This window comes from Brassica oleracea, chromosome C7 (assembly GCF_000695525.1).
Source record: "Brassica oleracea var. oleracea cultivar TO1000 chromosome C7, BOL, whole genome shotgun sequence".
In the NCBI taxonomy this organism is placed as follows: Eukaryota; Viridiplantae; Streptophyta; class Magnoliopsida; order Brassicales; family Brassicaceae; genus Brassica; species Brassica oleracea.
Genome location: NC_027754.1, coordinates 34,116,796 through 34,136,573, shown reverse-complemented (window position 1 = coordinate 34,136,573; position 19,778 = coordinate 34,116,796). Strand labels below are relative to the sequence as shown.

Genomic DNA, 19,778 nt, shown 5'->3' with positions numbered 1-19,778 from the left:
GGGGGGGGGGGGGCAATATGTGTCTGATTCATCTCTGCATTGACAGCGGGGGAGATCCCTTCCTGAACGATCGAAGATGAATCTGACAATTGAGCCTCAAAGATCTGTGAGTAAAAGCTGGTGATCTCCTGGACGATTTCTTCTTCTTTGTAGACAGCCTTTCCATCAGAGTTTTCCAAAACCGAGATTTTGTTTCGAGCTCTTCTTCCCCTAGTAGAGGCATGAAAGAAACAAGTATTTTTGTCCCCATTGTGGAGCCATAGGATCCTGCTCCTCTGGCGCCAATACAGTTCTTCTTCCTTATATGCTGCTTCTAGTGTTGCAGTAATGGTGGCGATGACTTCTGGGTCTGGAGTGGAGCTCGAGAGAGCTTCCTCAAGTTCACTTTGCGCCAACCTAATAACACGATTGCTATTTAGGTTTTGTTCATGAGTCCAGAGGATGATATTATACCGGATTCTTGAGATCTTTTCCAGCACTGTCTCTGGCGTTACTTTCTTCCAGTGGAGAGAGACCAGTTGTCTGATTTCCGGCTTATCCTTGAGTCTGCGGTCAAACCGGAAAAGGCCTTTCCTCTTTTCCCGGGACACATCAAAGTGGACAACAATCGGCCGGTGATCCGACCCCTCGAAACGGAGATATTCGCACCGACCAGCCGGGAATCGTTCAAACAAGGAACAATTCGCCATTGCTCTGTCCAACCTCGACTGGATGAAATGGGTGTATCTAGTTCCTCTCCAAGATAGGTGGTTACCAGAGTGTTTGAGATCCCACAAACCCATTTGGGAGACAAAGCTTCTAAAGGATAGAAAGGATCCTTCCCACCGGGCCGGTCCTCCCACCTTTTCAGAATTGTCCAAGAGGTCGTTAAAGTCTCCCACGATGAGCCAAGCTTCGTCTCTACTTTCACCTAACTCCATTAATTTCCGCCAGAAGGCTGGTCGATTCGCAGCTAAAGGAGCCCCGTAAATGAAGGACACAAAACTGAAAGTCCCGTGCGCCTCAATACGAGTATCAATGATATTAGCAGAGGAGAAGAGAATGTCAACCTGTATATCGTCTTTCCAGGACAGAGAGAGACCGCCTGCGAGTCCAATTGGAGGAACCGTGAAGTGGTTTGAGAGTTCCGAGTTCCTGAACAGCTTGAAGAGGGCTTCATCTTGGTTTTTGGTTTCCATAAGGAAGAGAACCGCAGGGGAGATGCGTTTGCGGAACTCCTTGATACGCTGGACTGTCAGGATGGGACCAATTCCTTGATAGTTCCAGCTTACACACGCTATGGAAGAGACTTTGGAGGAAGGTGAAAATCCTTCCTCTTCTTCACAGTAGCTGGGATGATCCTTGGAGTAGTTGTTGTACTTCGAGTGGTAGGTTTACCGCGTGGTACTGGTGTGCTTCGAGAGACTCCAGATAATCCACGTCCTCCTGCAGTTATCGCATCCATCATTAGTTTCCTGCGCGGAGACTCTCTTATCTTAGTGACCCGTCTCTTCTTGACAGAAGTCCCCTGTAGCGGGCTGCGAGGGCCACGCTTCTTAGATTGACTCCTCAACATTGTCCTTTTGCCTTCTGCTTTGGTGAGAGTGGGGAGGTCTGAAGGTTCTGAGTCTTCGCTTTCAGTTTCAGAGATCAGGGTTCCTAAGCGTAGAGATACATGTACTCTATCATCACTGAGGGTCCTTATAGGTGAGCGGTCTCCAGGGCCCAGTCTGTTTGAATCAAAAATTGATGAACTCGAAGGTCGAGTAATGGTGAAGTTGTTGATCTCCTTTGTCGGCTCATCTTCCCCATTATGAGGTTCACGATCCTGACGTTTGGACCCTGAGAGCGAGTCCCTGAGATCAGAGGTACTCAGCCTCTGTGTCTGAACAGAGAGTCTCTCTTTAGCAGACTGACGTTCTGCACTCGCTACACTAAGCGACTTGGGGTCTGACAAGCGGGAGACCAAACTATTCCTTTGTGGAACCAGAGCAAGGTTCGCTGGTGGGGAGCTCTTTGACACTGAGCTAGCTTCCCTCGAGGGAGGGGTTCTGTTCTTCTCGTTACCATTTAGGGACCGAGCTTGGTTCGAATTGATAGCAGATGCCGGTCCTTGTGAGCCACGTATCGTTGGGGACCGCCTTACATACACAGGGGTCCTTGAGATTTGTTTATTCCTTTCTTCATACCGATCATCATATCGACGTCGGTTTTCTTCATATCCAGAGCTGTTTTCAGAGGGGTTTTTGGAGATGGCCTCCCGATAGGAATCTCGGTTTCCCCTAGAATTGGTCTCCTTATAGTTCGGCCAACGAGCTCCAGTGTTGTAAGGTCTCTGTTGTAGCCGAGACTGCTTCCTATCTGCTTGGCGCTGTTTACCTTCTGCGATTCTCTCAAGAGTGTTTTGCTGGGAGATGTTGTTTGTTCTTCTATCTCCCTCATAGTGATGCCTTGGAGGGTTGATGTCGCAGTCATCTTCCTCATGCGAGAGTGACTTGCAACGAAAGCAATGTTTTTTGAGTTTTTCATACTCAAGTTCCACCTCAACAACCTCCTTTGAGGGGAGTTCAATGTCCATGCGCATTACAAGGGGTTGCAGGCCGTTAATTTGGACTCTCATTCTAGCCTTGTCGACCACCCTAGCATCAATAAGGCCTAGAGGGGCTCCTATAGCCTCGATGGTTCCATCCGTCCAGTAGTGTAGAGGGATTCCATGAACGTTGATCCAGAAGGGTATACGCGCTGGAAAGGTATCAGACACAACAGGCTCCCAGCGCTGAAGAATAACCATCCATCTCTTAAAGTGAAATGGGGCTTTTGAGAGTATGATCTGTAGGTCTTTTTCTGAATCAAAACTGAACTCAAAAAGATAAGGTCCCAGATCTCTACCGGTGATTCTACCAACTACACTCCAGTGTTGGAGAAAGAAGTCGACCAAGGCTTTGGTCTTTTGAACTGAGGCATTAGTGACTCTACCAATGAGAGTAAGTTTGTGTCGATCTATGAGGTCCGACACATTAGCTTCCGGAATTTTGACTAGAGGTTTCCTGGGGGGAAGTCGGTCCTCCTTCCATTTCCCTTTTTCGTTTCTGGAGTGGCGGTAAGACATGGTGTTGGCGTGTTCTTTTGAAGATCTCGGATTAACTTGGTACAGAGCTACACAAGGTAGCAGATTGTTTTCGTTGAAGTAACTGTAGATCCTCGTGGGGTAGCTTTAAACGTAACAGATCCACACTGGGTGGTAACTTCAAGTAGCTGTCTTTTTTATCTTCAAAAACAGAACCAGAGTTGGTCTTTAGCGCCGCTGGAGAGTACCATTAACATCTGAGAAGACCTAGTGATGCTATCCATTGTTATCCCTGATGGCCTGGAGTGAAGAAAGACCGGCGACGGCTGTCCCTCCGGCAAGGCGGGGGAAGAACCCGGTGGGGAAGAACGAGTACCACCAGTACTGGCTCTTGACCAATGGAAATAACTAAAAGTAGTAGGTGAGATTTTACCAAAGAGGGAAAGTCAACTCAAGAAACTTCGGATAAACCAGGGGTTAAAGACTTTCCTTGGTAGAAGTGCCTGAGAGAGAAATCGCCTTTTTGCGAGGATTTTCTTAAACAAAGAGAAAAGTTACATTGGTTGGATGTTGGTGATCAGAATAACATGACGTGCCATCAGAACGAGACAAGCTCGAAATACTATTCGGGAAATCAAATGTATGGATGGTAACATTGCAAAAACTCAGAATGATATTAAACAGGAGGCAGAGCGATTCTTCTCAGAATTTATGAATCTTCAGCTTACGGATTATCAAGGAACTACAGAGGAAAAACAACATGACTTGCTGGAGTCTAGATGTACTCCGGGGGACTGTTGTATGTTGGAGGCTGAGGCTAAGGAGGAAAAGATTCACAAAGTGCTATTTTCTATGTCGGCTAACAAATCACCATGTCCTGATGGATATCCATGTGAGTTTTTCAAAACATCCTAGCCTTTTATAGCTACAGATTTCACAGTGGCGATTCCGTCGGTGTTCAGATATGGGTTTCTGCCTAAGGGAGTAAATTCCACAATTCTTGCTTTGATACCGAAGAAAATTGAATATTTGGAGATGAGAGACTATAGACCGATTGCTTGCTGCAACGTCCTATACAAGGTTGTGTCCAAAATCATAGCAAATAGATTGAAGATGCTGCTACCAAGGATCAATTACTCAGAACCAGTCAACATTTGTGAAGGGGAGACTTCTTATGGAGAATGTGTTACTGGTCTCAGAGCTAGTGAAGGATTATCATAAGGAATCAATTTCTTCAAGATGTGTAATGAAAATCGATATATTCAAGGCGTTTGACTATGTTCAGTGAAGCTTTATTCTGAAGAGTTTGGCGGCGTTGAGATTTCCTGAGAAGTTCATCCACTGGATAAAGCTTTGTATAACTAGTCCTTCATTCTCGGTTCAAGTAAATGGGGATCTAGCAGGGTATTTCCAGAGTGGTAGGGGTCTGAGACAGGGATGTTCTTTATCTCCTTACATGTTCGTGATTTGTATGAACGTCTTGTCTAGTAAAATAGACAAAGCTGTAAAGGAGAAAAAGTTCAAGTTTCACCCGCGTTGTTCCTCCCTTTCTCTTACCCATCTTTGTTTCGCTGATGACCTAATGGTATTTGTAGAAGGGTCTAAAGAGTCAGTCGAAGGAGCTTTATCTGTGTTTGATGGGTTTGCAGTCTGGTCAAGACTGAAAATTAGTTTGGAGAAGTCCACGATATACATGGCTGGGGTTTCCGTAGATGAGAAGAGGAAAATTCTAACAAACTTCCCTTTTGAAGTCAGATATCCAGGTCTTCCTCTTATGACTTAGTCTATGAGAAAGCAAGATTATTAGTCTTTGGTGGAAAAAGTAAGAAATATGATCAACACTTGGACATGTAGATTCTTATCTTATGTAGGAAGATTGCAATTGATAAAAACAATATTGATGAGCATTATGGGCTGCTGTTTTCTGTTTACCAAGCCAGTGTATTAAAGTTGAACAATTGTGCTCTACGTTTCTATGGTCAGGGCCTGAACTTAAATCAACAGGTGCTAAAGTCGCTTGGACGTATGTGTGTACGGTAAAGAGCTAGTGAAGGTGGGTTGGGAATAAGAGCTCTCAAGGAAGTAAATAAGGTTTATGGACTGAAACTAGTATGGAGAATGCTCTCGGATGAATCATTATGGGAGAAATGGATAAGAGTCAATCTGCTGAAGAAGAAAACCTTATGGGAAGTGAATATGAAAACGCAAACATGATCCTGGATGTGGAGAAAGATGTTCAAATTGAGAGACATTGCTAAAAGCTTTTATAAGAAAGAAGTTAGGAATGGTCGACATACTTCTTTCTGGTATGATAGATGGTCTGAAAGAGGTGTTCTCTCGGATATACTGGGGGAGAGAGGCATCATAGACATCGGAATTAGAAGGGAATCTACTATGGAGGATGCAATCACGTGTAACCGGAGAAGAAGAAGGAATCGTACGGAGCTGTTGAATGACATTGAAGCTGACTTAAATAGAGTAAAAGGAAACTTGAGTCATCTGGTGGAGGATGTTACCTTGTGGAGAAGAGAGTCAGGTTATAAAAGAAATTTTTCGACTCATGAGACTTGGAGTATATTGAGAGACACCAAGGCAAATTGTGATTGGGCTAGAGGTATCTGGTTTTCTCAAGCTACTCTAAAGTATGCTTTTATTGCTTGGTTGGCTACACTGAATAGGCTTTCCACTATGGAAAGAATCTCGCGGTGGAGTTAAAGAGTTGATACAACTTGTGTATTATGGAAGAAAGCAGCGGAGTCGAGGGATCATTTTTTTCTGAGTGTTCTTACTCTTCACAGATTTGAGAATATCTCGCTAAAGGGATTTTGCTCGACTCTTATACAATTAGTTGGGCTACCATTCTGCAGTTGATTTCTGATAGGAAGATGGAGAAAAAGAAACTGTTTTGCATAAGGTATGTGTTCCAGGCTGCTATGTATGCTCAGTGGTGTGACATGAACAAATTGAAACATGGTAATAAACTTATTCCCATGGAAGTGCTGAAGAAGATGATTGATAAGGGTGTGAGAAATAAACTTAGCTTGGTGAGATCGAAGGGAATAAGAGGCATGGAAGGTGAGTTACAATTTTGGTTTGTTACAAGATTGTGAATAGCTTAAAGTTACAATAGTCTAAGATCTAGTATTTTAGTAAAATCTTTCATACAAGGATGCACTTGATGTAAAGAGGTCTTTTTTGATGAATACAAAATTAACATTCATTAAAAAAAAAAAGATTTTTTGGAAACTTACTCAATCTTCAAAAACTGAACAAAACTTCGGAAATTTTCACAAGAGTATTGGACAATTGTTATTTGTAACATATTTATACTGTATTGTTTCCATACGTTTTTGAAACAAAACCTAACTTGTTTCGGTACTTGTTTGTATTCTCTAACATGTATGTTTCGGATAATATAAAAAAATTTAAAAAGATATTCGGAAAAATTCATATGTTTACTGAAATTTTGCCAAGTTCTCGGAAAATTTTCTCAAAAGTCTCGGAATTTTCACGTGTTTAATAAAAATTTCATATGCAATATACAGTTTAAATTGTAGAAACTGAATCTAACCCCGCCATCGTAAATTCTAATAGCCATTTTAAGTTTCTTCAAAGCTTATATACTTTTATTTAGAAAATCTATATTATGAATCCTAATGTACGCGACTCAGTTGTTTTTCTCTTCGGTTCTTGCTTTTACTATAATATTATTTGTTTATTAAATCTCATTTTAATATTTTTTACACAAAAGTATCATTTTAAAATTTCATTTTCAAATTATATTTATTTTCAACTTAATATTAATAGAAAATTGTATTAATTTTATAAATAATTTTATTTATCTTAAATACTATTGGTCAAATAGATGTAATTAATAAAACATAAATGTATTTTAAAAATATATCTATGAAAAATAGGAGTAGTATAAGAGCGATTCCAACAATAGGTTGTAGTAGGAGTTTTTAGAATTAAAATAAAAGATATAAAACCATAAATACACGAAAGAAAATGAGTAAAAATTCTAAAAACTGAATTTTTAAGAACCGATATAATACTAAAAAACAAGTATCAATCTGTTATGTTTTACGGAATTTGTATCATATAACCTGAAAAACTTTAATTAGCTCTATACACATAACAACCTAATAGCTAGAATATGTTATATATTAACTGAATTATGGACGAAAATAGATTTTGGAAGCAAATCGACCAGTCTTCTATATCTCTCCTTTTTCTTGAATTTTTTACACTTTAAGACACATTTTCACTTTCAATTTACACAATTAAACAGATGTTGCTAGAGGCACACTTTATCTGTGTTGATTGTCTCTTATACCCCCAATTTTGTTTCTTCTTAACATTCCTTCTTTCGTAACTAAATTTATTTTAACTAAAACAACAATTCGTCCAATTGGACACACATCTCAATTAAAGAAATATAGTAAAATACAATTCATCCATTATCTCTCATATTGACAAAAAATTGAAATCACTTTCATAGTTTCTCAAACCCTAATTGCAACGATCCCCTTTCATCATCTATCCCCGAACCTCGTTCAGCTTCGAGAAACCATGGCTAAATCGAAGTCGAAGAAGAAAGGGAACCTCAATAGTCAACCTTCTTCACCGCAGATCGACAACAGAGGTTTATATTTTGAATTCTTTAATCTTTTTGACTTTAAACAGTTCTCGAAATCCCTAACTTTTTATGTTTTTCTTGTTTGTGTTGTAATTTTCCAATTGGATCGAATCTCTGAGATTTTGTGGATGGGAGAGATAATGAACAGATCTGAGAGCTCCAGTGTGGAGAGGGCAACGTGACGGCGAGCATGTCCAAGCTCCGTTGTGGAGAGGATGACAGGACGGCCAGCAGATCTGAGCTCCGGTGCGGAGATGACGCGGCGACGAATAGGTCATGCCTCTATTGTGGAAAAGAAGACGACAAGCTCTCGTGGTGTGAAGGTTAGCTTCATTTCTTTTTATACAAAGAGCTCAAATTTGAAATTTACAGATTCCAATATCACTTCCTTTCTTTATCAGAATCTTTCTGAGATTTAAATGTTGAACACTTCTTCTTTGTATCAGAGAACTGAGAAGTAAAAGCTCTTGACTTTAATTAAAACAATTCTTTATTTATCTTTTTTTTTGGTCTTCTACAACTAGTGCTCTGAATCGATACTTTGATTATATGACTAGATGGATTTTTGGGCCAAACTTGACATGACCACAACAAGAATCCATGGATGATGCAGCAAGATATTTTGACTACATGACCACATCAAGAGTCTATGACGTAGTCCACAACAACAATCTCCTAAACATCAATCTTGTTCCCACCCATTAAGAGTCTATGGATGATGCAGCTCAACACCTATCCAGACTCCAAAACGTGGTTTATCTACTTTCATTTGGTCTTGTATTTCATAACTATGTCAACATATGTAATTACTATAGACCAAACTTAGGGAAAGTATGGATGTTAACGTTTTAGTGTCTGTGTCCAGTTTTGATGTCCATGTCCACATATAGTTTATAACTTTATTATCCAAGTGTCCATATCCACATTTTTATAGATGATTGAGAATATAAGAACGTTGTCAACGAAAACACATCCATGAAACTTCTTAAAAGAGTTTTTGTATTTTTGTATCTATCCATGTCCACATCTTTTTTTTTTCATGTATTTTTCTTACTTGTCCACAAATTTCCGTCCATAGTTTTTATGTCTATACATTTTTTTTATATAATTGTTAATATATATATAATATATATATGAATATGGATGTTAAAATATAGAGAAAAAAACAAATTACAATTTACTGTCATGATTATATTTTCTTCAAATATCTTAAACTTTGAGAAAAAACAAACAATAAGAACTTTGCAAAAAAATAAAACAAAGAAAAAATTGAAAAAAAAACAAATAAAATATTAATGTTAGAAGGTAAGTCCTAACTAAAAAAAGAAACTAACTATTATGCCTACTAACTAAACTGAATAAAAATAAATATATTTTTCTTTGTACTTTCGTTGGACAAAGGGGCATATCTGTCCAACATCTCCCTTGGATTATTTGAAAGTGTACCTCCAGCGGATTGTGCTCTAAAATGTCAAAAAAGATAAAAAAGTGTCCTAAAGAGTAATGCAATCATTTTTCTTTCTGTCTATGTTAAAATCCTTACAATTATTCACCCCTGCTCAAGTTATTTACTTTCAATCTATTCAATAAAATTTCTGAAACTAAATAAATATATTTTAAAAACATGTCTACGTTTTTACGTAATTTGCTTTTTCTTAAACGGCTATATATATCTAGAATACATAAAATTTGTTTTATTATATTATATATTATTTATATAGAATAAAATACATTTCCAATTATAACATTTTATTATCTTCATATTCATCTTCATCTTCAGCTTCATCTTCTTATTCATTTCTCTTTTCTTTCTACTCTTTTTCTTTCTCCTCTTCGTTCTTATTCTCCTCATCCTAACATACTCATTTATATTGTACTAAGGTAAGATCTGCGCCTTACGCGGGATAAACATTATATACAAATAATTTTTACATAATTATTATTTATTTTCTGTTAATTTATGTATTATGTATATAATTAAATTAGAGTAAGAACATAAATCAAAACAATGTATACCACTTGTTTATTTATAATATGTTTTTGGTAAATAAATCAAAACAATTATTTTATTTATTTATATGATATATAATTTAATTTCAATGATATTGACATAGATAAATAATATATTTTAATATAAATATTTATTGTTTAGACTTCCTACTCATATGATTTTATTAACATTTGTATATTTGTTGTAACCAAAACATTAAAACAATTAATCACAAAATTTTCAATGTGATATTTTTTTAATTCAAATTTCAAAATTAAAATGTTAAGGTCTCGATACTTTTCAATGAAAATTTTAAAATTAACATGTTTATGTATTTTTATATGGTATATAGTTTAATTTCAACAATATAAAAATAGATAAATATATATATCTAATATGAATATCTATTAATTGAGACTTCATAGTAATACGATTTCATGAATATTTATATCTTGTTATAACAAAAAAAAAGTTAAGCCACTGATCACAAATTTTTTAATGTGAGATTTTTAACATTTTTAGTAAGTTATTCGTTTTAAGAAATTTAAAATATAACACATAAAAAAATCTAAATTTTTTAAATTATATGGCTGTTTAATTTCTTTCAACAATATAAAATTAAATAAAAATGAGGGAGGATAAAAAATTATTATCAAATCTTTATTATTCATAATCATTAAGTGTAGTATATATGTTAATCATATTAGGTAATTTTGTAATTTAATTTTAGGAAATAATTGAGAATATTATTTTGTACTATTACAAATTAATTTGATAATTAGTATAATAAAAAGTATAATATATATTTAGATGAACCAACATATTTTCTAAGGATTTCCTAATGATGACACGTGGTTACAAAAAAATGTCGTAATGCTTCTTAATTAATATATAAAATATTATAAATAGTATAGTATACTATTTTGTTTTATAAAAATAATATAGTATATTATAACATTTTGCTTCTTCTCTTTGATTTTTTTTTTTCTTTTTTTCGTTTTCTTCCTTATATTCCCCTCCCCCCTTCTTACCCTCCCCCCATCTCCCTATTCATTTCTTCACTTCATCATCATACTCCTTTTCCTCCTCTTCATTCTCTTTCTCTTTCTTTTCTTATTTTCCCCTTCCTCCTCTTGTTCTATTTCTTTTCTTCACCTTCTCTTTTGTATTATCTTTAGCAGTTACTAAAACGGACATAGCAAATGAATAATATAGATTTTATTGATATAAACTGATTAGATTATACTATTGTGTAATATATACATTATAGTATGCCAATTATATAGCATGCTAATCACACAAATAAATTCACAAAATATAAGCTATAATCGTTGATAAAATATACTCTCTTCGTCTGTTCCGAAATGTAAGATGTTTAGAATAATTTTTATGTTCCAATATATAAGATGTTCTCATCGAGAACTTTCTAGGTAATTTTAAATTTATCAAAAACTATATAACCAACCAAATTTAATAGTTCTATTTTGTAATTGGTTGAGTAGTTTTTAATTTTAACGATACTTTCTAGATAAAAAATAATTTTCTTAATAAGTGTGTACTTCCCAAAACATCTTACATTTCAGAACAGAAGGAATACAAAATCACATTCGAGATACAATTTTAATAAATTCGTTTCGAAGTTTGAAACTTTAGGATATCTTACTTATGCTGGTTATTAGAATGCCATAACCGAATATCAGGAACATAACCGAAAATAGTTCCTGATATTCGGTTTGGTTCTACTAATTAAACCGAGAAGTTATTTCCTTACTAGATACGATACTAATAAGTACTGAAAATAACAAACCAAAGATGGCCTTTCGACCTCTATTCTCCAGTGACCCGGGGCATCCAGTGCGGCAATGTTGTATTCGTCGGTCGAATTATTAGGGTTCCACCATCTACTTCTCCAACTTCATTCCTTTGCGAGATGTTCCTACAAGTGACATGATATTAATTAATTTCCATATTATTAATCAAAATCAACACATTGCAATGGTAATTTCATATACGTGTAGCCAAGTGAAATCAATATATATATAAAATTTTAAAAATTATAGTACCCAAGTGGTAAAGGAGGATTGGGAGATATTGGTTCGGGCAACGGGTGCGGTGGCTCACATGGTGGCGTTGCCAATGAGGCTAACCCTTGGCTGAGGTTTTGAGTCTCAATGTCTTCTCTTTGATCAACCTGCCAAGCTCAATACTAGTTATAGTCAATACTTTTCGTTTTGTATTTTTTTTAGCATTCTAACATAAATTAAGTATAGGTAATCCGGAGATTTAGACTAAAATCTAGCTTGACCACTGAACCTTTAAACTTCACATCAGATAGAATCAAAACCACTTATATATATGTATAGTAAAAATTATGACATCCGTTTCACCTTCTTTGTTAGCTGTTTCTTCAGTTCTTTGAGTTCCTTCTCCTATGCCAGCAAAAGATCGCACAGAGTTATATATATTAAATTCGTTGGAGCTCAAGTGCTCTAGATCTTAAATCTGGATTCTTGTTTCTCATATATAGTCCAAGCAATTTGATTTGTACAAACCAAATAGCCAAGAAAATACCGGCAGGTACTCAAAGACGTTTGCTTGGTACAAACAGATAACATAGACTTATTTTCTGTAAACCAGTATATTACCTTTTTCTGGAGCTGCGTTATGGACTCTACCATGAGCTGGTTCTGTACTCCCAAACCAAAACAAAGCTACATAATTAGATATTGTATATCTATATTTATGTGTAAATAAATGCATACACATGTATACTGAACATTATTAGACGCACTTTTGTACAAATGATCCATGCATACAAGATGAAAGATAATGCTTTTATGGATACAGATAAATAACCTTTCTTGAGCGAATTCTCTTGAGGGAAGTATCAAGTTGCACTTCCAGACCCTGGAGCTCTCTGATACTTAGAGCATCAACCTCTTCTCCTTTCAAGTGCCTTGTTATGTGAAGTAAACAAATTAATCAATGAAGATGCATTTTATTATATTGTATAATATTAGAAACATGTGTTGACTTAAGCTTGAAGTTAACATAAAGTTGTCCTAATGAGTTTAGGAAATTATCCTATTGTGTTTACTAATGAGTTTAAGAAATTAGGTTAACTATATAAAGAGATGTTATGATGTGATAAAGCTTGAGATTTGTGAGCTTTAGTTTTGTGATAAGTTTTTTTAAGCAATAAGAAATTTGAGTTTGAATTCTTGAGTTTTTGATCGTTGAGTTACGATCATATTATTTGGTTTCAATAATTGGTATCAGAGCCAGGTTGAAATCAAATAAGAAGAAGATCAACAAGTGTAATTTGGTTTCAATAACATGTGTAATTTATATATGGATGAACCTGAGCTAAATATTTTTTAAAAAAATTCCAACCTTAAGCTTCTTTTCATAGCATCAATCATCCTCAAGAGCTTCGAACATTCTGTTGAGCACTCACCCTACGAACAACAACAAAAATTAGACAAACAATAGTTAGCAAAATTTGGAACAAACAATTGTTCATCATACATATGTAATACTTATCAAACAAAAATGTAATATATATTTATGTGCTTAAACCTGTGACTCCAAACTTGGTGTAGGAATATTTTGACCGGCGAATGAACATCTCTCATATCGATCAAGAATGCTTTCCATGCTAACATCGTTTAATTAAACTTGAATGAATACTTGATGTACATACTATCATCATACATCATACTGAACATGATGAATAATTATTTTTTTTTACTTTAGTGTGTACATATAGACATTTCTAGATCATATGCATCACACATATAATGGTTAGTGCTATATATTGAGAACATTCATATCTACATTTCATACATTCTAAATACTATATATGTATGGATTTAGAACAGGATATTTATATTCGTCGAAGCGCCCTACTAAATTGAAGAGAGAACATGACCTTCAGTAAAGGGTTTCTCACAAACCTACTGTGGGTAAAGACTCAAATCCTAGGCATAAGTGACTATGTAGCCTACACGCAGAGTTTAATCAAAGTGAAATCAAACGAGTTTAGTATGTCCTTCCTTATACTCAATACAACTGTACCACACACGGGATTTTATCACTATTTTACAGTATTCCTTAGACTAAAACAATAATTAAATCAAACTTCAAAAAAAAATCTTGCAACATTTTTGCAAGAATACTTATTCTTGGACATACTACTTAATGCTCAGAAGCTATAAAAGTAACATCATCGGGGTGTATATATTTTCATGTGAAGATCGAGGTTAATTCTAGGTTGAACCAGGAAAAAGACAAAGCAAGGCACAAAGCTCCATGACAAAGGCTTGTCATGCTTCCAACAACATTTCACTGTATATCATAAAGGTTATCAACACAGTACCACGTAATGAAATCTACTTTCATGTTTACTACTACACTCATGACTGAAAGCACACGCTATTTATAGTAGATTTGGTTTCTCTATTTAGTAATTTTGTGTACATTTAGATACTTTCAGTATGAAATCCATCCCAATTGCACCAAATTTTATATAATATGTTCTTCCTATATTTAGTAGGATTACTTCTTTTACTGGCAGTTCATTTACACTAATGAATGATAGCGTGTATCAAAAGATGAGATCTATTATAATTTACATGAACCTAGGACATTGCGAAAATTTGTAAGGTGTCATCATAATATGTCTCTTCGTATTTTATTTTATTTCTAGTGTTCTCCTTGGACAATTACCCTTCTAATTTGAGCTTAGCTAGATTATGTCAGATCGCCAGACTGATTCAAAAAGGACTTACAATCAGGGGCGGATCCGGAAAAAATATTGGTATGTGGCACAAACATTTTTTTTATCATAATGAAATATCCAAACTAATAACTTACTAATAATTCTTTTGTTTCAAAATATATGAAGTTTAGGTTAATGCACAATTATTAAAATTTTGATTTTAACCTAAAAAGTATATTAAAATATAAATTAAAAATTATTTAATCAGTTACAAAATAAACTAAAAAATATTATTGGTGACAAATTTTTTAACAAAGTTAAAAATTATATTAAAATATGAAATCATCATATATTTGAATCACCAAAAACTTTCTTAATTAAAGATCATCTATTATGAAACGGATGTAATATATTTTAGAATGTGATTATGGAACAATATTGTTTTGTTAGCGCACAAAAAAGTAGCTTTCAAACTTAAGTATTATTGATTTTTATTTTCAAAAATTATTTGTTAATCTACTGGTAATATTGTTAAAGTATGAGTGTCATTCCAGGATTCCAATGTTTTTAATTATTATTTTGATTTTTATGATCATTCAAGGATTTCTATTTCTTGTGGCCTTTATAGAAAAATCTAAACAATAATTGGATACAAAAAAATACAGACGAATAAAATACAGCTTACAATCGGTCATAAAGAAAATTAAACACACAACTACTTTACAAAGGAGTAGAAAAGGAAATTAGATATTTTGAGCAATAAATAGACATGGAAAATAAAAAGAAAACGAAAAAGTTAAAATGAAAAAAAGAAGGTGCAGAGAACATCAAAACCATGCATTACCGTAAAAACAGATTACATGGAGCACGATCTATAGGAAGCTTAACAAGTAAATCCATAACACATCAACCAATTAAAAGTTCTCTAACATAGTATGGGGCACGTGCCCCACCTACCATGGCCGTAGATCCGCCCCTGCTTACAATTTAACAATTCTGTTCATTTTTTGATATACTGAATAGTCAGATAAAATAACGATAACAAATTTAATAAAATAAACTTCAATCTATCGCAGAAAACCAAAAACTTCAATAAAACGCAGAAAACCCAATAAGAAAACTTCGATCTAACATGATCGTAATAACCTTAGTAATCTACCTTTAATTAAACATTAGATCTCTCATTGGTCCAAACCCTACAGGTGTGAACTAAAAAAAAACCATTTGCAGATTTTAAATCAAATTTGCTCTTTAGCCTATTTTTTTCCTATAAAATCTCATTTTCCATAAGGTTGAAGAACAAAAACTCACACGTGAATTAATAGAAGTAAACTTATCTATGTTTACAGTTATTACATTCTCCACCATATGTTTCTGGATATTCATATAATCAAAGGAACTGCATGTTCTCAAACTTATGGTTTAATCACAAAAGAAAAACTATATACTCACTTCTGTTCATTGATTTATATAGGATATATATTTCACTTTTTATGTTCTTCCCTAACTTAGAGATGCAAAAACTAATTAAGCAGAGAAGCAAATATGTGCATTAATGTCTCTCACACACATAGCTAGCTATAAACTCATCTATTTAATCAAGTTATCTCAGCCAAAGTTCATATTAATCTCCACTAGCTAGAACCTACCACTTGCCTCAGTCTGTCAAAACATGAAATATAAGCTGATATATGTGTAGATAGAAAAGAATATTATATGCGGTCTTAAAAAAGTAAGCAGATGGTAAAATAAGGTTCGAAGTAAATTAATTAGTCTAGGAAGAAATTCAAACCTGGAACCAGCAGAGTACTCGAAGAGCTTGCCTTTTGGAGAGAAGACAATCAAAGCAACATCAGCATCACATAACACTGAGATCTCTTGAACTTTCTTCACCAAACCCGTTCTTCGCTTTGAAAATGTCACTTGTCTCCTTATCTTGTTCTCGATCCGCCGTAACTGAACCCTTCCCCTTCCCATTTCTTCAAAAATTTCCTCAAGAAAACAAATAAAGTTAAAAAGAAGACCTTGTAATCTTGACCAGCAAAAGAAATAAGAAGGCCAAAAACCCTAGATTCTCTCTTATAAAGAAGAAAAGTAGAGTAAGAAAAAAAAAATACGCAAGGGGTTTATGTAAGTTTATTTTTGTGTGAACTTACTCTGCATAAATATGCTATATACACACAAAGGCATCTGAAGGAAAAAAAAGGAGAGAAAGTATCAACTGATACAATTAGGGAAAGTGGAAGCACAAAAATTGTCTAGATGTGTCCGAAATAGTCTTCACTATTATTAATTACTGGTTTTAATTGTACGGAGATTGGCCAGTTCCAATTCAATATAAAACCTGTAATTATCAAGATCAAAGTTCTATCAACAAATGCTGTCAATCCATTGGATCTTTTGACCATATGGTATAAAATATATGAATAGATAAGAAGATGAAATATTAATAAATAACTTGACCTATCACAATGTTAACCTCCACATGAAAACAAATCATTTGCATTAACGACAATATTTACAATCCCTTAAATGGAATAAAAAGAAAAGATTAATACATATATGAGAAGATCAACTAACAACTTACAATTTCTTTTTGTTCAGAATGGTTTACGTTATATATATATATATATGTATTGATCTAAGGGTTCACGTAATATTTAAACATTTATATTTCATAACAGAATATAGAAGTTTGCCAATGACTAAGAAAATCTCCAACTCACCTCTATATTTATTTTTTTATCTTTTTAAAAATAAAAAAACTTATAAAATTGAATTTTCTCTAACATATGAATCTATGAAAGATTTTTTGAGAAAATATCGAGAAATTCTATTCTCATCCCTAGATATAGAGGAAAAGTAGCATTGCTCTATAATTTTCGGGGTTTTTGCAAAATTGACTCAAAACATGAAGTCAACCACAAAACTAATCTATGTTTTTTTAGAATTTTTCTTTTGCCATATTCACCCCACAAGTTCACATTATTTACGAAAATGCCATTAGCTTTTTTTTTCTTTTCAAAATGACATTTTTACTCTCTCAACCTCATCATCTTCATGTATTTACAAGATTGTCATTGTCATCAATACATCAACCAGCATGAACAACCAATTTAAAACTCTTAATGCACCTCAAATCGATTTACACTTATTATTTCTCAATTCTTATCAACTAAAAACAATTTTTCTTTCACTTTCTCTCCATATTCATCCAAAAAAATCTCAAGATTTTGATTCTAAATTTTTTATGGTTCATAGAGCCATTGAAGCTTGTGATTCTTGGTGGGTCACTTTTGTTTGAGATTCTGGGTGCTTGGAAAAGACTTATGTTTGAGATTCTGAGTGCTTGGAAAAGACTTATGTGTGCTAAACAAGTTACCTCACTGGTTGAAACTATGAAATTGAGATTTTTTCCAGATTTGTTCGTCCAGACGACTTACTGGTAAGTCTTCTGGCTGCAGACGACTTACCTGGAAGTCGTCTGGTCAATGCAGAGATTAGTTTTGCAATTGACTTTTAATTTAATTTTTCTAGACGACTTACAGGTTAGTCGTCCTCCTTTGTTTGATAAAAAAAAATCGAGACGACTTACGCGTAAGTCATCTAGGCAAAACGGGTTAGTTTTGCATTTGACCGGAATGTGTCAGAAATTTGACTTTTCCTGGACGACTTACAAATTAGTCGTCTAGTAGAAAATTAAAAAAAATATATATTATTTTTTTCTAGACGACTTACACGAAAGTCGTCCGTCCGACGACTTACATGTAAGTCGTCCAGGATTTTATTCTAAGATTCTGGTCAAACCTTGCTTATCTTGGACGACTTACAGGTTAGTCGTCTAGGAAAAAAACTCGAGACGACTAACGTGTAAGTCGTCTAGAAAAAACAATTTTTTTGTTTAATAATTCAATTGCAAAACTAACCTAAGACGACTTACAAGTTAGTCGTCTAGAAAAAACAAAATATTAATTTTTTTAATTTTCTACTGGACGTCCAAGAAAAGTTAAATTTCTGACACATTCCGGTCAAATGCAAAACTAACACGTTTTCCCTAGAAGACTTACATGTAAGTCGTCTCGATTTTTTTTATCAAACAAAGGTGGACGACTAACCTGTAAGTCGTCTAAGTTAAAAATCAATTGCAAAACTAACATAAATGGATGACTTCCTAGACGACCTCCATGAAAGTCGTATACGTCAATGTTTAATAAACTTTCATTTTCTCTAAACCTATAAAGACTTTTAATATTTTTGTTAATTCATGTATATTAGTCAATATTAGGGCTACTGAATGAAATTTATAACTTAATTGGTGATATTTATGAGGTTACCAACATTCACATTAATTATAGTGTGGAAGTCTTCTACACTAGTTTTTGAATAACTTGTATATTTAAGAGTGATAAGTATCTTCAAGATATGTAAAACTCATATTTTCAAAATATGTGTTTCTCCCTTAATTTTACTAAATTTGACTGAGTTTTTCAACACAAACTTGTAAAAAATGTGATATGCTTTGACTAATTACTATTGTTTGTTTTCATCTCTTAAGTATTATTGTTATAGACACCAATGATGATTATTGTTATGAGTTGGAAGAAAGGTTAAAATGCTTCTTAAAATGATGTATCAATATGAGGCTACCAACATTCTTGTTTATTAAGATGAGAAGAAGGTCATTGGAGTTTATTATTGCATATGGGAGATCTAAAGATAAGAAAATGGCTATTGAAGTATATTATTTCATTGATTTGTAAATGTGTAAACACATTGTTAGCACATATATTACATCTTGGAAAAAATTATTACTGATTTTACAAAAAATTCACAACTAAAAGAGTAGACATGCAAATCAAAAAATAGACCACAAACAAAACTATTATAGATCATTCCTCTACAAAGACAGGCTTGGACTCCACTTGATATGGAAGAAGACTTCGCCAGAAGACTTCCTGGAAGTCGTCTGGACGACTTCCTGGAAGTCGTCTAGCGCATTATATTTTAGACGACTAACAGGTAAGTCGTCCCAGAAGTCTTCCAGATCTGAAAAACCTGCATATCAAATCCAGATTTGAAAAACTTGCATATCAAAAAACGTTCAAATGGCTTAAAAACAGAGAAAATGAGTGGAAGATTAGATAAATATACATTTATAGAACACACAAAAATACATATCTAAAATTGATAGATCTACCTTTAAATGAGTGGAAAATGAGAACCATGTGATGAAAAACCTGCAAAAACAAGATAAATTAGTGAGAAAGACATGAGACATAAACAAAAAATTGATATAAAGTTTACTGTTTATGAGTTTAAAGAGATTAGAGAGAGGTTGAAGAGTTTTAGAATGATGAACATTACATTTTTGTTGCAGCCATTT

The 19,778-nt window shown here is 34.0% G+C and overlaps 1 protein-coding gene across 1 annotated transcript; it reads right to left on the bottom strand.

The window, feature by feature from the left end:
• Nucleotides 1-11,239: 11,239 nt before the first annotated feature.
• On the bottom strand, nucleotides 11,240-16,719 carry LOC106304687 (truncated transcription factor CAULIFLOWER A-like). Its single transcript, XM_013741085.1, has 9 exons — nucleotides 16,552-16,719; nucleotides 16,188-16,374; nucleotides 13,255-13,333; nucleotides 13,069-13,133; nucleotides 12,532-12,631; nucleotides 12,321-12,362; nucleotides 12,063-12,104; nucleotides 11,739-11,866; nucleotides 11,240-11,611 (listed from the first exon to the last, which is right to left on the bottom strand). Exons 1-9 carry the CDS (start codon nucleotides 16,583-16,585, stop codon nucleotides 11,503-11,505), a joined length of 786 nt encoding a protein of 261 aa, XP_013596539.1. The 5' UTR covers nucleotides 16,586-16,719; the 3' UTR covers nucleotides 11,240-11,502.
• Nucleotides 16,720-19,778: the final 3,059 nt, after the last annotated feature.